General features: G+C 37.7%; 1 protein-coding gene across 1 annotated transcript; it reads right to left on the bottom strand.

Moving 5' to 3' along the window:
• Positions 1-679: 679 nt before the first annotated feature.
• LOC137023823 (leucine-rich repeat neuronal protein 3) lies at positions 680-13,242 on the bottom strand. Its single transcript, XM_067390911.1, has 2 exons — positions 12,969-13,242; positions 680-3,770 (listed from the first exon to the last, which is right to left on the bottom strand). The coding sequence occupies exon 2, from the start codon at positions 3,425-3,427 to the stop codon at positions 1,310-1,312; it is 2,118 nt and encodes a 705-aa protein (XP_067247012.1). The 5' UTR covers positions 3,428-3,770; positions 12,969-13,242; the 3' UTR covers positions 680-1,309.
• Between the last annotated feature and the right edge of the window lie 5,586 nt (positions 13,243-18,828).

Here is an 18,828-nt window from a genome sequence, read left to right as displayed (position 1 = left end):
TTGTATAGATAGGAGCAGCTTGGAGATTCTGTGTTCCACAGAAGAAAATTATGACAAAAAAAAAGTTTTTTTCTGGATGAACTATTCTCTCAAGACACATTAGTTAATGATGGTCAGTTAAAAAAAATATATATAAATTATTTTGAATTCCACAGAAATTAGATCAGTAAACATCCTGATTCCAACATGAGAAAAAAAAAATGCTGACATTTATTTAGTTTTTACATTACCTTAAGCACACTGGTCTCATTGACTAATGTGCTTAGGGTAGAACAGACAGCACAGTCAGTATAAAAATGGCTTTTTCACACTCAAAGCAAGGACGCAATGCTTTTAAACCATGTTTATGCTAAAAATACTGATATAGTATTTGCACAAATTTGCGTGAGGCTGGAATCATGGCTCTGTTCTCCAGGGATCTCTCAAGAAACCATAAGAAGTAACATTCAAAAGTGTTTTGTTTTTTTTTTGTTGTTTTTTTTTTTCTGGTGTAAGATTCAGGAGTAGGCACTTACCCTGTCATGATCAACCTTCTGCAGTTTATGTCTGAGAGAGCATCTGCATTCAACAACATCCAGTCCTGATAGTAATATAATCAAATTATAATAATATATATTTATGTATATAGATTCCTTAAAATGTACATTTGTGTTTTATTCAGCAAATGTGTGGTCTTGTTACTTAAGTTGTACCTTTCATACTGTAAGTAATTCACACTTGATTACTGCCTGGCTACTGCACAGAAGATACTTGTTACATTTCTGGATAGAATATATAACAATTTTAGCCATGAAAAGACAGATCTGCTTTTAAATAGAAAAACAACATATTTCATCAAAAGTTCACGTCATAATCACTGTGATCGTCTATTCTACTAGATTTCCTTCTCAACAAACAGTCGGGTCTCTAACGCGCCTATGGTTGTCGTACAGCACAGACGGTATTGCTTGGGACCACAAAGACCGTTCCACTACTCTTTACACATGTAACAGTCAGGTATGAGAAACAACACCTTCTTGATGTCTTGATCTGTTTTCAGTGAATGGCCTACAAATATCACACTGCATATTTTAGCAGTAAGTCTCTCCCTCTACTTTTCGCTTGTTACCACTGTTCCATTGCCACTTGCCACATCTGACAGCTCATGATGAGGGGCTATAGAGCTAGTTATAGATTTTCAGACATCCCTTCCATTTGAATTTGATGTCTGTGTCAAGGCAAAACGATAAATGGCAAGTTGGAACAGTAAGTTCTCCGCTCTTGCCTTGTCAGTTTGCTTGTAGTTTTTGTGATCCTCTGCATGTGCAGCTTAAAAGGCATTGTCCAACACATTTATGACTGTAGCTTTCACCTCAACAGCTGGCATCCCTTTCCCAGAAATCCAGAGCCTTGTAAAAGGAGACTGATGGCTGCTCTCAGACATCAGAGCCATTTTGGAAGGGTATCGCTTCAGTTCTCCATAAATGCAGTGGTTCCTCATAAAGATATAAATCAGAAAGCAAGCCACTAAGATTACAATGAAAAGCAGACCAAAAGCAGCAATCAGTGCCATGTCCCACCTCTCGGAGTTCTTTACAGCTTGTTCTAATCCTTTAGTTAGGACACTGACACACTTTGTGTCGTGTTTATGATGGATGCTGTGAATGTCCACACACACTTTGTACTGTGTAGCAGGGTTGAGATGTGTAAGATTGTATACAGTCATATCAGAGGGTACCCTAGCTGTGAATGCCACAGTTGGATGGTTTGTACTGGGCATTGTATACCACTTAATGTTTGGTGCCAGACTACCATGAGAGGCCTTCCAGGATATCAACACAGAGTTGGTCTGTACAGATTGGATTTTGACGTTCAGTGAGTCATTGACAGGCTGTGGGAAGTATCCATTTACCTCCACTGAGACAGATTTTAGGTCTGCCCCAACAAGATTGTGTGCCACACACGTGTACAATCCAGCCTCGTTCTCAGTGATATCATAAATATCAAGGGTTCCTTCAGGGTGCATGTAGAATCTGTCAAAAACAGCATTTGGGATGACCCTTCTCCCAGATGGAGTCACCCAGTATATGTCTGGCTCAGGTTCAGCAAAGGCACGGCAGTGCAGGGACACAGATCTCCCACTATCCACGCTGATTTGTGTGGGAAAGCTCTCTGAAGAGATGAGAGGCAAACAGATCTCCATCATCTCTCTGAAGTGAACCTGCCGCACATGCTGACCTTCATACTCTGGAGGTTCCACACAGAACAGGGAGTCAGGCTCCATGAAACGGATGTTTGTCTTGTTCATGTTCATCCACCGTACAACACAGTCACAGCGGATAGGGTTAGAGTGCATGCTAACTTCCCGAAGATTTGGAAGGGACTCTACTGTGATCCTGTGCAGGGCACTTAAAGCATTACCATTTAGCATTAGAGTTTCCAGCCTTGGCAGCCTATAGAAAGCATTTGGATGTATATACGAAAGTTTAGGGTTGTTGGTGGCTTCGATTTTGGTCAGTTCTGGGAGGTTGTTGAGGGCAAAACTATCAATGGACACCAACTCAGGCATGCTGTTAATGCCCAGCTCCTTAAGATGGAGCATGTCCACAAAGTCGCCCCTTTGAATTCGCCCAATGGGGTTCTTATTGAGATCCAAAAACTTCAGGCTCTTAAGATGCTTGAGAGCACCATGGGGTACCTTAGGGAATGTATTATCATAGAATGAGATACTTTCCAGATTGTCAAGGCCCAGAAGTGAATCATCTGGTATCTGTGACAGGTTCATTCTAGTTAGAACAAGACTGCGCAGGTTTCTTAGAGGCTTGAAGTTCATATCCTGAATAGAGAGGACAGGATTTTCCCCAATCATTAGAATTTCTAAATTCGGTAAGGGCTCAAACCATTCACTTCTTATACTCTGAAGCCGGTTGGAGTTGAGGTGCAGTCTCAGCAAGCTCTGAAGGCCACGAAAAGCCTCTGGAGAAATAAAGGAGATGAGGTTATGATTCAGGTAGAGCTCCTGAAGGTTGGTCAGTTGAGAAAGGCTGTTGTCTGGTAGGGCACATATCCAGTTTTCCTCCATGTGTAGAGATAAGAGTTGAGGGAGGTGGCCAATGTTTACATCACTTATTGATGACAGGTTGTTTTGTGAGATATCAATCTCAGTGATGTTGGGAAGGTAATCCAAAGGGTGCTCAATCTTAGCAATGTTGTTGGTCTGAAGTAAAACTACTTGTGTATCAGATGGCAATCTCATGGGCAGGTTAAAAAGTCCCAGGTCATTACAGTCAACAGTGGGAGCCTCCATATAGACAGAGCTAGGGGAAAACCAAGGTCTAATTTCACAAACACAAAGTTTGGGACAACTGACTCTCTCTTCTGCAGCAAGAACAAAGGTAGTCACTGCAAGGCCCACTAGCAAATAATCCGCAAATGATATGTCCTTCATATTGGCACAGTTCCCACCAGTAAGTAGTTGGTCCTTAAAGATTTTGCGGCAAAAGCACTTCACTTCAAAAACAATCTACCATTTGTGGTGATCACTATTGAATCCAACAGAGGGCCTTCCCTAGGCCCTGACCGATGCACTGTCAACAGATGCAATGTCCCGTAGCCAAGTTTCCCTTTATTCAGATTGAAGGTGGTGTATGATTTTTTTCTGGCTGGGCAGATAAAGGTGAAAAGGTCACCATTAAACCTCAGGTAACTGTGGTTTCAGCTAGGCAGAAGGAAGGATGTTCATTTCGTTTAATACTATGGATGGTTCCATCATCATCCTAATCCACTTCTACCTGAGGAAAATAAGAAAGAGATGAAAAATATTAGCATATAATTACCGGAAAATGCAAGGGCATCACTAAGGCAAGACAGAGGCATGCTGACATTTACAAAAGCCACATTAAAGCACTCAGATGTCTGCTGACATTTTATTCAGCAGTACCTTGCACGCTAAGCCTTTGACATATGGATATGGGTGTCCTTCACCTTAGATATTATTTTGGGATTCTGAAATCGAAGTTCCCTAAAATGTGAGAATTACAAAGCTTAGTATGTTTGACTTGTTGTAGGCATTAATATTGCTGCTTATTTTTCAAAAGGGTACATTTCCTAGATGCAACTCACCATGATGAAATGTTATAGCTGTGTACACAAAGCATTCTCATAAACACCTTAGTGAAAATAATGCAACTGGGCTATAAGCAACATATACCATGGCCTTGAAAACTAGATATTTTATCTGCAAATGCCATGTTCATCTGTCTCAACAGTATTTTCTATTCCAATTATTTGTACTTTTTCCACTGTTAAAAGCAACTATCTTTGTTTTACTATGCAGAAGAGCCTTGAAAAAAATCCAACAGCAATTCTGTGAGAACTCTCCACATCACCAGGGTTACCATGGAAGCCATTGCCAGAAAGAAAGTGAGCGAGACAAAAAGAGAGAGAGATATTGTTCCATCACATCATCATTCCTCTTTTTAACTTCAGTGGCTAAAGAAGGTGAGGAAGTGAGGATTCCACAAAAAAAATCTGCAGTAAGCTTCGCAGACATGAAGAAACCCAGAGTCTCTTAAGGCTCTGTGGAGGTGAGAGGTGTTGAGTAAATGAGGGGGCGAAATGTGCTTTTCCAAGGCAACAAGATTCTTCATAAAGCCAAGAACATTCAGAAGAAGCTTCAATACAGGGACCTTCAGGGTGACTAATATTTGTGGCAACAAAATCTGTTTGAAGTACTGGACAAGGCATACAGATCCTTCTCCATTTCAGTTGTTTTCTGTCTGTTAATCATGATTACAATAGATTATCTGATCTGTTAATGTCTCTCCATCTCTGAGCTATACTTGTGTAGTAAACAGAGACACTAGGAAGTACACTGACACATCCCATAGACACAGTCAAATTGTTAATTGAAAATTGTAATGTATAGCGGGTAATGAGTCCTACTAAATTTGGCTGTTTATTACACCTCATAGGTGTGCGGCTGCTCTCACAGTGGTTGGGAAATGGAAGCTTGACAATACCTGTGTCAGCCATAAATACTGGAAAATGCATCTAGTTTTCCTGACTGACATGAATGGCCTATTTTCCTGAGGTGTTAAATGGAGCACTGCTCCTACAGTACCTGCATGTTCTCTGTAGTAGTGCTGGTTCACTACTAGTGCAGTGCGTAGGCATGCTTGTCTGTTGACAGCATAGTGTTAATGTGCAAAAATATGAAAATGCAGTTAGTTTTTATTCTGATTTTTCTAGTCTCTTCTTCTAAATTGAGATAGTTCTGGATCCATGATTTCTCCAGATATTTTAAAAGATATTACTACTGATTTAAATTAGTTTTTAATTTACTTGAAGTATAGAACAATTTAAGGGTGCATAAGTGATTTTCTGTTGTGCAGGAATGTTTTCATTATCTTGCCCTTTTAGACAAGGTTATGTTTTTGATGCAGGGCCAAAGTTTCATTGTTCAGTGATTTCACATAGTGAAAATTACCATTTACCAATGCGCAATAAAGGAGTAGTTCAATGGGGCATGAATTTGGCATTGCTATGAGTGTATTACATCAAGGTTTATATAGTCCCAAAGAATTATCTGCAAATGTTGGGTTTGTCCACATTATTTCAGAACACAATTATTTAGATTTTTCAGCTGCATGCTAAAAAGGCAGCTAAAACTGTTTGGCATATTGCATACATGTTGTGAACTGAGAAGAAATCAAAGAACATTTTAAGACTAGAAAAACAATATACTATCCTCCAGAAATAACCCTGTTAAACTCAAGATTCTGCAATGGTAAATAATGTCCTGTTTTGCATGTAATGGCTTTCTCAAGATTGTGTTTCAGAGGCTGTTTCTGTTCAGAGTATCCAGAAAAAAGCACTCCCAGGAGAGGAGACACACTAATACAACTAAACCTGTATTAACCTCCACTGACTCTGTAACAACAATAAAGGTATGGTACACCCATTATAAACTCCAGTCAAAGACAAATGAAGGAAATTAGGCTTAACCCAGTTAAGTGTAGGTGAGAACGTACAAACGTAAGGACTTGGAACAACACCGTGGCTCATAGAGCTTAAGTGGCAATACCTTGCATAGTGTGGCACACTTTCAGAGACAGAGAGAAATGCAACTAATACCAGAGAAAATGGAATTTCAAGATGGATGCCTCTAATCGGCATCCTGATATACTACAGAGTCAGTCAACGAAATTGGAGGGAGAGGAGTCGGAGAATCGTTGCCTGTCGTTATTTGCCAGACCTGATATCACAGAGCTAGCATCATCTTGATTGGGCCTGTGAAATATAGGGGCATGTTTGAATAAATGTGTCTGGTGGGCAGAAGGCCTGCTGACCCTGGGAAGTAACTCAGGCTGAACGGTGGCAGCCCGGCTCCAATGTTTGCTTTGGGCCGAGTTGTTTGAGATGGGCTGTAAATCTTGGGCTGGGGACTGATTACTAAGTTTGAGGTCCTCTTAAAGCTCAAGATAGCGCCTCTGGGTATTGGAAAATAGCTGTAGCAATTCAGTGCAAACTGCTTTTGAGATAATAATGTTGTTGGTTGTTTTCTTCTTCTTTTTTTTTTTACTTTAATTTGTGGTAATACCCCCACAACCCATTTGTTTATTATTCTTAAGAAGTTATATTGACACTAAATTGGAGTTTTATACACATTTCTAGAAAGTGCATTAATGTATTTTGATTTGATGATGTTTATTAGTTAATTGTCAAAAACACAAAATACTTATTTTTGGGTTAGAACATACGGTATCTGCCAAGAACATAAAAGTAACATATAAATGAACAGCAAGCTTATATTACAGTGATTGAAATATATAAAATGGCAGTTGTAGCTATAGATTTTAATTTCAGTTAAACTTCTGTTATACAGATCACATGTACAGAAAGTAGGGCAGAGGAGGAATTGCTTCCTGTAGAAACAGCCCTTTGTGTTATAGGGAGGGTTCAGAGGGAAGAGTTCAAATGGACTCAAGGATTTTTCTCGCTCATTCACACAAATGTCTATAGAAAGACATCCATGCTCTCTCTCCTCTTTGTATTTCACTGCAGCTTTCGTTCTGTTTCTTCCTCTCTTCATATGCTTAGTGTAAGCTCTTCTATCAGGCCTGGAGAAGACGCAAAGGGCCTAGCTGCCAGCCAGTTTGCATAGACCTCTCAGTGGGTGGCATAGTCTGTTTTGCTGTTCCTCCCCCTGCCCTTTGCTTCATTGATTTGCTATTATAAAGTAAGGGATGAGTCCATTAAACAGGCTTTGCTATGCAATGTGTGTGCATAATGTTTTCAGTGCAATGCACAAGGAACATTTCCCTTTGCACCTGCTCCTACGTGCTCACAAAATCAGCACCGAGTCAACGGTTAATGCAGAATCAATGTTCCAAATTAACCAATGGACCCCACAGGTTTCAGCTTTACTACCGCCGCCATTTGTTTCCCTCAAAGAATACAAGCGTACATAGACAATTTCTAAAATTTATAACTGTTTGATGTTGATTTGCTCCTTTAATAAAATCAAATTCATGCTGACATAAATGAACTAGAACATTCTTAAAATAAATGTCAGTGCTTACAAAAAACCCCCCAAAAAAGAACAGTGGTAAAGTTGTAGATAAGCACAGGTTTTAGGCTTTGGTTCTGTGTAAATGAAATGCTACATCAGAACCACTTTGCTGTTGTCATGACAGTCAGCAGGCGTCTTATTTTCTGTTGGCTGTGCATGAGATCTCATAACCAACAAAACACTGTATTTGCAGTTTAAGAGTGACTTTAAACTGTTAAATAGATCTAAACCAAAAAGACCAATTACAATTCACAATGCAAATAAATGCAAAGAGGAATGCATTTCCCCCCCATTTTAATATTATATTTATTAAAAATTGTGGAGAAGAGTGAAAAAGTAGAGGAATGATATTAAATGTAAGCAAAGGCATGCTGAAAAGGTTTAAATGCTTATAAACCAGTTTGTCAACTATTACTACTTTTCCGATCAAGGATCAATATATCTCTTCATCTCTCATTCCTATTATTGACCCCTTTCTAAGCTAGTCTTCATTGAAATGCATTACAGCTTGTATTGAATCTGGGTTCAACCAATTCTCTGGGTGCAAATGTGTTTTGTAGTTAAAAACATAAAAACACATTGACATGAATTAGAATGCAGAATGTTTGTATGCTGCTATAATAATTTTTACATCAGACAGACATTATTTATTATTTAATTTTACATCTCTAATTATGCATTCTCTTTTAGCTTTAATAGTTTTCTGGCATTTTCCACTACGTTCTAAAAATGCTGTAAGAACATTTTGACTCGTCCGTCCCTAACAGTTTATCCATGGTGTTCTGTGCTTTACGATTTGTTACTGGTGCAAGTGTCCATACACATCATTGTCATTTATTTGAAATTACAAAATGGACTTCACTGTGCTTAATGAGGAAAAACCATATGTCAATTTGTATTTTAAAAGCTTTTCTGGATAAATTATCGCAGTATATATCTAGTTTGTTGCCATACTGTATAATACTATCAACAGACAAATGTTTACTTAAGATGCCAAATTTTATACAGAAATAGGTAGATCTGCTTTTTCTAATTATGCTCCGTGTGCATGGAATGAGCTTCAAGGTATTCTACACATGAAATCTGTACCACCTCTCGCTTTGTTTTAAAAATATTTTAAAGTCTGTTTTTATGAAAATGTAAATGTTTTAATAGCTGATTAGGATTTGTGTTGTTCTTTTTTTAAGATATGGGCATTTTGCATTTGTTTATTGTGTGGTGTTATGTACTTCTTCGTAATCTTTGTATTGTGCTGCCTATCTTAACCAGGACTCCCTGGTAGAAGAGATACTGTATCTCAAAGGGACCTAAATAAATAAATAAATAAATGTGTATACAACCATATTACTCATATAAAGGCATGTAATGTTGCTGTTTGCTCTAACATACATAACCTAGCCTGAGGGAAGGATACTGTGCACAACACACAGGATAACTGCATCAATAAACTACACTATATATGAAGAACCTAATTTTGAATCCCAATAAAATCCCCCAGGGTAAAAATACAGTATTTCTCTCTAATTGGGCCTGATTGATTGAAAGCTTGTTCCCAACAGCAAGTGTCAGTCGATCTATCGGTGTAGCAGAGCATGGTTTAGTGTGTTCTAAACATCTCTAGCTTGAGTGTTTTTACATAATGAGATCCCAGTTCTTCCAGTATGTGCTGTATACCGCACCGGATGCCTCTACTACAGGTATCAGTCTAATCTAAGAACAGATGGAGAGCACAGCAGTGCTCCTCAGATGGTTCTGCACTGTTTACTCCTGAAAGCACAGATAGCATATGCTGCTATCATATTCTCTTATTAAAGTCTATATTTTGAAAAAGTACTAGTCGGGGCTTTTGAAACAATGAAAGAATGTGGAGTGTGGTGACCTTTTCAATAGATTTGGGAGCAGTCATTCTAGGTAGTCTAGGTATCTTTTTTTGCTTTATATTAGGGCTAACAGAATAATGCGTTAACATGTGATTAATTTCAAATCTTTAAGGTGTTAAAATAATTTAACAAAAATAATGCAAATAAATTACAGAAGCACACAAAATTGCGACAGTACCGTAATATATACGAAACACAGCTAGATGACCTTGGGAGTCGGGAGTTTATCACACTGAGCATCTACAATGGCCCAAGCAACCTGGTAGGCCGAAATGATTTGATTACTGCAGTATTAAAAACTCACTGTAAATACTGTCCACCATTAAGCAAAATTAGCAACAATCTCACACAGGCACCCAAGCAAAATTGTTTGTTCATTTTAAATCAGGCTGTTGTTGTTAATGTTATTATTTTGTAATACTTTATAATAAGGTTTGTTAGTTAACATTAGTTAACGCCATTAGTTAACATAAACCAATAATGAACTGCACTTCTACAGAATTTATTAATCATTGTTAATGTTATTTTCAACATTTACTAATGCATTATTAAAATCAAGAGTTGTATTTTTTAATTAAAAGATTAGTTCAATTCAAAATTAAAAATTTCCTGATAATTTACTCACCCCCATGTCATCCAAGATGTGTTTTTGTCTCCATAGTGGGCTTCAACAGTTACTGTACCAACGGGTTGAAGGTCTAAATTGCAGTTTCAATGCAGCTTCAAAGGGCTCTACACAATCCCAGCCGAGGAATAAGGGACTTGTCTAGCAAAATGATCAGTCATTTAAAATAAAAAAAAATAAAAAATAAAAAAATTATATACTAACATACTAACCACAAATTCTAATCTTGCACTGCTCCATGCATTACGTAATCACGTTGGAAAGGTCACACGTGAATCATTTTCTCCTTAAGACATCTTTGTTTTACCTTTTTTTGTAAAGGGTGTTTGACTTAGTCTTTGCACGTTTGCTTTGTAGATACTGGATCGCTACTTCCACCTACGTCACACGTGACCTTTCCAACGTGATTACGTAATGTGTGGCGCATCACAGAGCTAGTGCAAGATGAGCATTTGTGGTTAAAAAGTATATAATTTTCATTTTTTTTTAGAAAATGACTGACCGTTTCACTAGATAAGAACCTTATTCCTCAGCTGGGATCATGTAGAGCCTTTTGAAGCTGCATTTAAACTGCATATTTGGACCTTCAACCTCTTGGTAACTGTTGAAGTCCACTATATGGAGAAAAATCCTGGCATGTTTTCCTCAAAAACCTTAATTTCCTTTCGACTGAAGAAAGACACATCTTGGATGACATGGGGGTGCGTAAATTATCAGGAAATTTTAATTCTGAAGTGAACTAATTCTTTAATGCGCTATGCAGTAACATTAACAAACTATGAACAAATGTATTTTTTATTAACGTTAACAAATACAGTAACAAATGTATTGCTCATGGTTAGTTAATGTTAGTTAATACATTAACAAATGAACCTTATTGTAAAGTGTTACCTATTATTTTAATGTTTATGCAAACAAAAAGTGCAGTGCTCCTAATTTTATTTGCTGTTTGTTGGTTTTTGATAATGTTGATGCAATAATTTCAGTTTGTGAATGTATATCAGTACTTTTTGAACATTTCCATACCACTTCATCTCTAGAACAGAAATATCTAGCAACTCCTGCTTCAACTGTTCCGTGAAAGACTATTTTCTCATAGTGCACAAGAAGAGGGTTGCTCTGGCACATTATCTTAGCAAATTTGTATGCCTTAGCAGCTGGTTAAATGTTGACTAGAAAAGTAAGCTAATACATTGTGCTGTGTCTTAGTTTTGGCAATCAAAAGAAATTACTAAAATTGTTCAATCTGATGGTTTACATTGCTGGATATAGCAAATGATGACAAAATAAATGGTGTATGCTTAATTTCATGATAAGCGTGATATATATAGAACCCATAATAATGGTGTGACTAGAACTATGATCTGCCAGAACATAAAAGCATATTTTACTCTTGCATTTGTTTGATGAAGTGTTAAGCTAATGAAATGCTACACTTCACTTGCTATGTTCCAAAACTCACATTGTGATGTTTTATTGTGAAACCCACACTACGTTGCATTGACAATGCAGGATTGCATTTCAAACTGCACATCCACCGTTGCTTTGTGTTTCAAACTGTATGGTATGATGATCAAAGAAAGCATCTTTCCAGCACTTTGTCATATAAAGAGGGACTAAAATCAGTTAAACACTTAAGTGTGCTCACAAGACCATGTCTAAGAGATCCTTAATATCAAGGGTTTTACTTAGCGTCTTTTAATTAGTTCAGCCAACTAATGGCCCCTGTGATTACATCTTTGATTAAGAATTGCTTGCTTAGGTCCAAGTTTGGAGAGTTTGTCATGAAAGAGACTCCCAAGGACAAAAACTGGTTGGAGTGTTTTGTATGCCATTAAGCCGCACAATATTTTTCCTCAACATTTTTGCTTTGTAATGCGTCAGTGAACCCCCAGGCCCTGTTGTTAGGGTGGTCCCACTAAGGTCCTCTGTGGTAAATCCCACTCATTAGCCCAAACCTTCCATATTTTTTTTACAGGCCCCATGACTTTTGCCCCTGAAACCAGTGGATCTAATCGGTATTTACTAGTAATTAGGGTCATATATGGATATCTGCATATACGGATGCATGCACTTTTTACATTAATCTCCTTCAAATTTTATTTTAAACTTAACATATTATTTTAATTTCACGCACTACCCCTATTTTCTGTTTCCATGATGCATGCACACAAGCACATCAAATGCTATTTGCAATCTCTGACTTGTGTTTCAGAAAGTACGATGTCAGTCTGCAACGATTCCTCACCGCCTCCGTCTACAAAGAGATGTGGGAGGACAAACTCCCTGGTTGTGTGATTAACAGCTGGGGTAAAATAAAAATGTCATCATCTGCATTGGAGGTGTTGTGCTGTGGACGGTATAAATTAGACTGAAGCAATGAATGCAGATCAGACGAATGGATCAGAATCACAATGCCTCCATTCAAGGCGATATACATTCATTTAACGATACTTACTGTACAGTGGATGCTCAAGGCGTCTGCATTTGAAATGCATGTGCTATGGGGGTGCTGTAGAACATCTTGGACGGCAACAGGGTGATTTAAGGGAGATTGAGAACAGCCAGATGCAAGACTGCCTGTGGCTATCCGTCCAGGACGTGCCTTGTGTCCGAAAAAATACGCATGCCAAGCTGGAGCACAGATTTCCTGTTGCTGATGCACACATGTGTTGGTTCTCCGACCGCGACATCAGCAACAGGAATTCTGTGCAGTGCTCCAGGTTGACATGCCTATTTATTCAACTAACGTTACCTACGTGCTTGTTATCCATTTTCCCTCCATTTCCCTCCGTGGAAGAATCACTCTGACGCATATTCTCGCAACTTAAATGTGGCTGGACAAGCCAACTAAAATGTATATTTATCAACAAAATGGAATATTTGTAGAAATCAATCTCATCTAACTTACCTTTTCAGCGTAAGTCATTCCGGTCGATAAAGCGGCATGTATTCCGTTCATCTATAGCGCAGTGCTCCAGAGAGCGGGAAGCGCGCGCCACGCAAATGAAAATACGCGCGCTTGTTCTTCTTTTAACGCAGGTGGAGAGATAACAGCGGTCCTAACGTTAAGATTTTGCCGTGCGAATGAGGCAAAATCCAGCAGGTGAGAGCATTCTTGAAGCTTTTTAGAGTCCCTCGCACTGACAACCTCCTCCTTCCTTAGCGTTCAGAGGCGCATCTGCAGCCGCTCGTTCGGTTGTCACATTGACATGCCGCTGTCTGCCCAGCGGTCATTAATATCAGAACAGCCCCCGAGTCTCCAGAGAACAACCAATAGCGGCGGGGCGGAGAGAAACTCTCGCACCTGATTGGCTAAACGGCTACGTCTGTCAGACAAGAATCGTTAGAGAAATAAGGAGAGACAGAAGAAAATGGATATATGCTGGTATTAATTTCTGATTGCGTAGTATTTTAGGTTGTCTCTTGAGTACATTATGTATAAAAGTAACAGGGAATATGAGAAATCATATGATGTATGAAGTTTCTACAATAATGAATTCAAGTTTAGGCACTACAACAAAATATAATGTTAGTTGTTAGTTAGTCACACAATACAATAACAATTACTTACAATTAGACTTCAATTTCTGAGGGTTGGTGTATGGAAGCGTCAATCTACAGTTGTTGTCACAATCGAAATTTAAACCATTTAAACTTCCTAAAATAGACTTTCAATCAATCATTCATAAAAAAAGAAATACAAACAAAATTATCAGACTATTGTTTTTATAATTTTAATTTTAAATTTGAAACAAAGATGTAACAAATCGCTAAATCACAATGTTGCTGATATAGAGTGTAACAGCACTCATAGATGTATGATATAATATTGCTTAAAGGTGCTAAAGAGGATCTTTTCGTCGACTGAGAAACCAAAGACTGTTTCTGAGTTTTTGAAATGAGCGCATGCATAAGAACAACCCCCCTCCTTCACAGCTCATTTCGAGGTAACGCCTCCCAAAACTCGTGCACGAGTATTGGAACACGAGTGTTTGTTTACCACCGGCATTCGCTGTGTCGTGTTAGTGGATTCATTATGTGGGACTCACCGCAGGTAACTCATAATCTGCAGTTGTTACTCCTGTCTCCTGACAAAAACATTGCATGCGGCACCTGTGGAGTGTGGAAAGTTACTGGAGCGCGCAGCCGTGGTTCTCTCGCACAAGGAACGTCATGGCAGTGATTGACAAGCCAGAGGTCCAATCGTTTACACTATGATCGTGTAAACGATTGGCTGATGTTTTTAAGGCCTTACCTCGTGCACAGATGATGTATATTAATATTATTCCTTTCAGTGCACCTAATAAATAGTTTTTTCTCAGTTAGTAAAGTCAGTTTCAAGTAATATTGCAAAAATGTATAAAACAAAACATCCTCTTTAGCACCTTTAAAGGGATAGTAGACCCAAAAATGAAAATTATCCCATGATTTACTCACCCTCAAGCCATAGGTGTATATGACTATTTTCTTTCAGTCAAACACAATTAGAGTTGTATTAAAAAAATCATGGCTTTTCCAAGCTTTATAATGGGAGTGAATAGCGCTCACGATTTTGAAGCCCAAAAAAGTGTATCCATCCATCATAAAAGTAATCCATATGGCTCCAGATGGTTAATAAAGGCCTTCTGAGGCGAAGAGATGGGTTTTTGTAAGAAAAATATCCATATTTAAAACTTTATAGAATGTAAGCTATCTTGGAGCGTCAAGTTACAATGGAAGAGTAACCTCTGACACGACAAATGACGTATTGACAAACACGAAAGCGCACAGGATAAAGCAAAATAAAACACCGGTCACGAATTAGAAGTCTAAAATGATTATTTTTAAAGAGAAATATCGGAGGATTTCAATGTAAGAGAAGAGGAGCTTGAATTTGTTGCCCAGCCCTATTTGTTGAACCGCGGTAGTCGTTTAAGCTTATCTACTCCTACATCCATTGCGTCAGAGGTTACTCTTTCGCCATAACTGGCCAATGTGTACGGCAATTTGCCGGAAGCTATAGTTATTATAAAGTTTTAAATACGGAAATATGGAACTAGTCCTTTATTGTCTGTTGTGTTTTTATATTATATCATCGCAAATGAGGTGGATCGGCTTGATTTTAGCACCAGACCTGCCCAACAGCTAGTATTTTTGGAATAAAATAATCAAGAAGCAGAAGGCACACTTTCCATGCATCCAATCCTTTGTTTCAGGGACTTTGACAGAAGTACGTCCTCTTTGCAGCTGACCCTGTTTTCAGGGATGAATTGACTGTGAAGGTGCTTTCCTGAAGCGTACTTGTCTTGCTTTACAGCCCATGTCCAGGTCCTTCACAGCTCACCCTCGGGACTGCACACACCTTGAGAAAACAGGGATATAACTCATAATAAAACTCCCAATAGGGTCGGACATTGGTCCATTTTTTTTACATCTGGCATCAAGAGACTGCTCTGCCAAAGAAAAATGTGCATGTATGAAAGCATAAATCTGGGTTTTGGTTGATGTCAGCAAGTACAGTATTTTTCATCAGTCCATGCACATGATTATGAAGAATTTAGAGGAATATTCAGAAGATGCAAGGTAGTTTTTCGTGGTATTTCACAGCATCTGTTTTCTGACAGACAAGGCCTTAAAGGGCAGTGCAGTTTATTGACTGGAGTTCCACAGTTATAAATATTTTAACAAGAAACACAGAGAAGATGCTCTTACAGCCTCTGACAAAGACATAGAACCTGTGAAGTTTTCCGAAGAGCTAATCTAACAAAAGTTATTTTAAAGCTATGCTTATTCACTCAAAAAAAAGTCACTGTTGTTAGTTTCACTCAAACCATCCTTGTTCACATTACTTAAAAAACTCATGTAACTACATGAACTTAATTTAACTGAGTTGTTTCTACTAAATATTTAAGTGTTTGTTTTAGTCAACTTAACATTGCTGAGTGAAACGCACAAATTAATGTTGACATAACTAACTGGGCAGTGGAGCCATAGTTCCCAGCATGCTTTGCAAGGGAATGCATTAGGAGAGTAAATTTAGGGATCAGGGATGTTATTTTATGTTTTTCAGTAAAGGAAAAAAAAAATTATGTTACACCTTATGTAATAAACATAAAATTATTAAGTAAACTGCACATATAAATATTATGTAACTGTGACATTCAAATGATTTGTATTTACTCAATTTTGTCAGCTTTACTTGAATTTATTTTGTTCATACAACTAAATTGTTATTTGTACAACTCAATATAGTTGCGTGGAACCACCTGACACTGCTTTTTTAAGTAAATCCAACAATTCATTTTTTGAGTGTTGATTCTGAAACCACCATTATTCCATTATGGCAAATATAGATGTGCTTGCACGGTTGTAAGTATGGTTCTGATTTGAATTTTTGATTAATATAATAATATGTAATATTCTATGGAAGTCTTAAAAGAACATGCATTATTTATTTTTTCATTTACTTGGCCTCACCTTCATGAACTCGACATGTCATAAGTTGTTTTCTTGAGATCTCACGTTGTTTTCTCTTGTTTGCTTTTTTACCCCCTTGGTCTAGAAAAGACAAAGCCATATATCTATAGCGCTTCATCATCGATGAGCGAATTCATTTTTACTTTGATCAGGGACTCACCCAAGCTGAAATAGCTCTATGTCCGTTAGTGATAGACTGTTTCCAAATCAGTGTCCGAAGCGGGCTACAACTTTCACAGACACTATAGTGACTCTGAACATGTGGTCAGCTTCAACTTGTGTTACTGAATGTTGTTTGACAGATGGAGATGAAATGACTTGTGACTGAACAGAGACGGTTTTTCTTGCAAGAAAAATAAGGTGAGATGACAAGAAAGTACTGTAATGATGCATGGCCTCTTAGGGTTATGTATTATTCTGATTATTAATATGAATAGATTAGATTGAAACTATTTGCTGATTTATGAAATAAAACATTTTTAAAACCAATGATATATCCTAGATATGACATAAGTCACTGACCTAAATAATCCCATTTCTCAATATTCACTGCATCAGCACATTGCTTTTCAGTCTGCTGGATTTTCAGATAAGCTGGACAAGTGACTCTGTCGCAATGTAACGTGACAGTGGTATCCCTGCAGAGACGCATGGTTTTTCTGTGAATACGCCTCTCAAACGGTATAGTTTTTGCAGTATGGGGCTGTCTGTGCCTGCAGTGCAGCTAACAGGCTGCCCAGGTGGGGGTTTGTGTAGTTAAGACTGATGTAGAGACATTCTGCCACCAGCCAACCCCACACATCTCCTAACTCTCCTCATTAGGCCTCCACACGCCCATGATGTTACTTTGCCAAGTTAAAAAATAGTTATGAATATTTTTACAAGAAACTTGTATGCTCTTACAGCCTCTGACAAAAACAAAGAACCTGTTTTCTGAAGAGTCTTTAACAAAGGTTGTTTTAAATTTACATACATTTTGATTCTGAAAACACCATGTTTTCCCTTATGGCGAGTATAGATGCGCTTGCACAGTTGTTAAGTACACTGTAAACCCTAATGCTCAAAATACTTAATTCGTTTGAGTAGGACAAACTTAAATTAAACAAATTAGTTCAGTTAAATTAACAGTTATGAGTATTTAAAACTTTTTTTTACTTTTGAGTTCACAGCACTGACATATTTCAAGTAAACTAAACTGTTTTAGTTGCAGCAGATTTCTAATTCCCAGCATGCTTTGCATCAGACTGTCTAAATGTTGAAATAAAGTGTTATTTTGTGTGTTTTTGCATAAGATTAACATAGGGAGACATAAGTTAGTGTTTAATGTTGTGTTATGTTGGGATTGACAGGGGGTTCTGTTATGTTAGTTTTGTAGGGTTACCATTCTGGTGAAGAGTAGACCGTGTGGTTAGGTTGAGGATGGGCTGCAAAACTTTTAAGACCACGTATACTGTATGTTGTTTGATTATATACATGCAAGTATATATTGACAGTCTCTTTGATAATTATAATAGCATGTGTTTTTTGCTAACTAACATTTAACCAAGATTTGAATGTGATGTTTATGTAAATTAACTATATGTACTTGAGTAGGGCGAGGCTGAGAACTGTGGGAGCGAAGGAATGCCAGTGATGTGATTGTTAATGAGAGACACCTGTGCACCACACTAGCATTGCTCCACTTCCATGGCTCTCGGCCCCGCCCCACTTGTCACAAAAAAATTAAGTTCTACTAACTTAAAAAAAATAAGTTAGTTAATTTAAATGTTTTGAGGTAATAAGTTTCCTCAAATGTTTTGAGTATTCTGAACTTATTGAGTTTTACAGTGTATTATTAAATGGTTCTGATTTTAATTTCTGATTAATATATTACTTAATATATTAAAATTTATTCAATGCTTATCAGAAATAAACTGCCCAGAGTCAGGGTAATGAACTAAGAATTTCTCTTCTGCCAAGAAATATTTGGACCATGCATATTTTATTTTTTTTAAACTTGGCCACAACTTTATGATCTCAACATGCCATAAGTTCTTTTTCTTTCTTTCTTTCTTTCTTTCTTTCTTTCTTTCTTTCTTTCTTTCTTTCTTTCTTTCTTTCTTTCTTTCTTTCTTTCTTATTTTGAGCCAGGTGCATCGCAAAGTTTATTTCACCTATTAAAGGCTGCATAATTTGTAAGTAAAAGAGTGAGAAAGGGGAGATTTATTAGCCAGTGATTAGAAGCTTGTGTCAGCACACTGGCTAGGCCTGCAGTTTAGTTTATGTATCTCCAACAGGACGTTCAATGCTCTTTAAATGTCCTTGTTAAAAGT

This window comes from Chanodichthys erythropterus, chromosome 8, assembly GCF_024489055.1.
Source record: "Chanodichthys erythropterus isolate Z2021 chromosome 8, ASM2448905v1, whole genome shotgun sequence".
NCBI classification, from domain to species: domain Eukaryota; kingdom Metazoa; phylum Chordata; class Actinopteri; order Cypriniformes; family Xenocyprididae; genus Chanodichthys; species Chanodichthys erythropterus.
The sequence above is the reverse complement of the archived record's forward strand: the minus strand, read 5'-3'. Positions and strand labels throughout refer to the sequence as shown.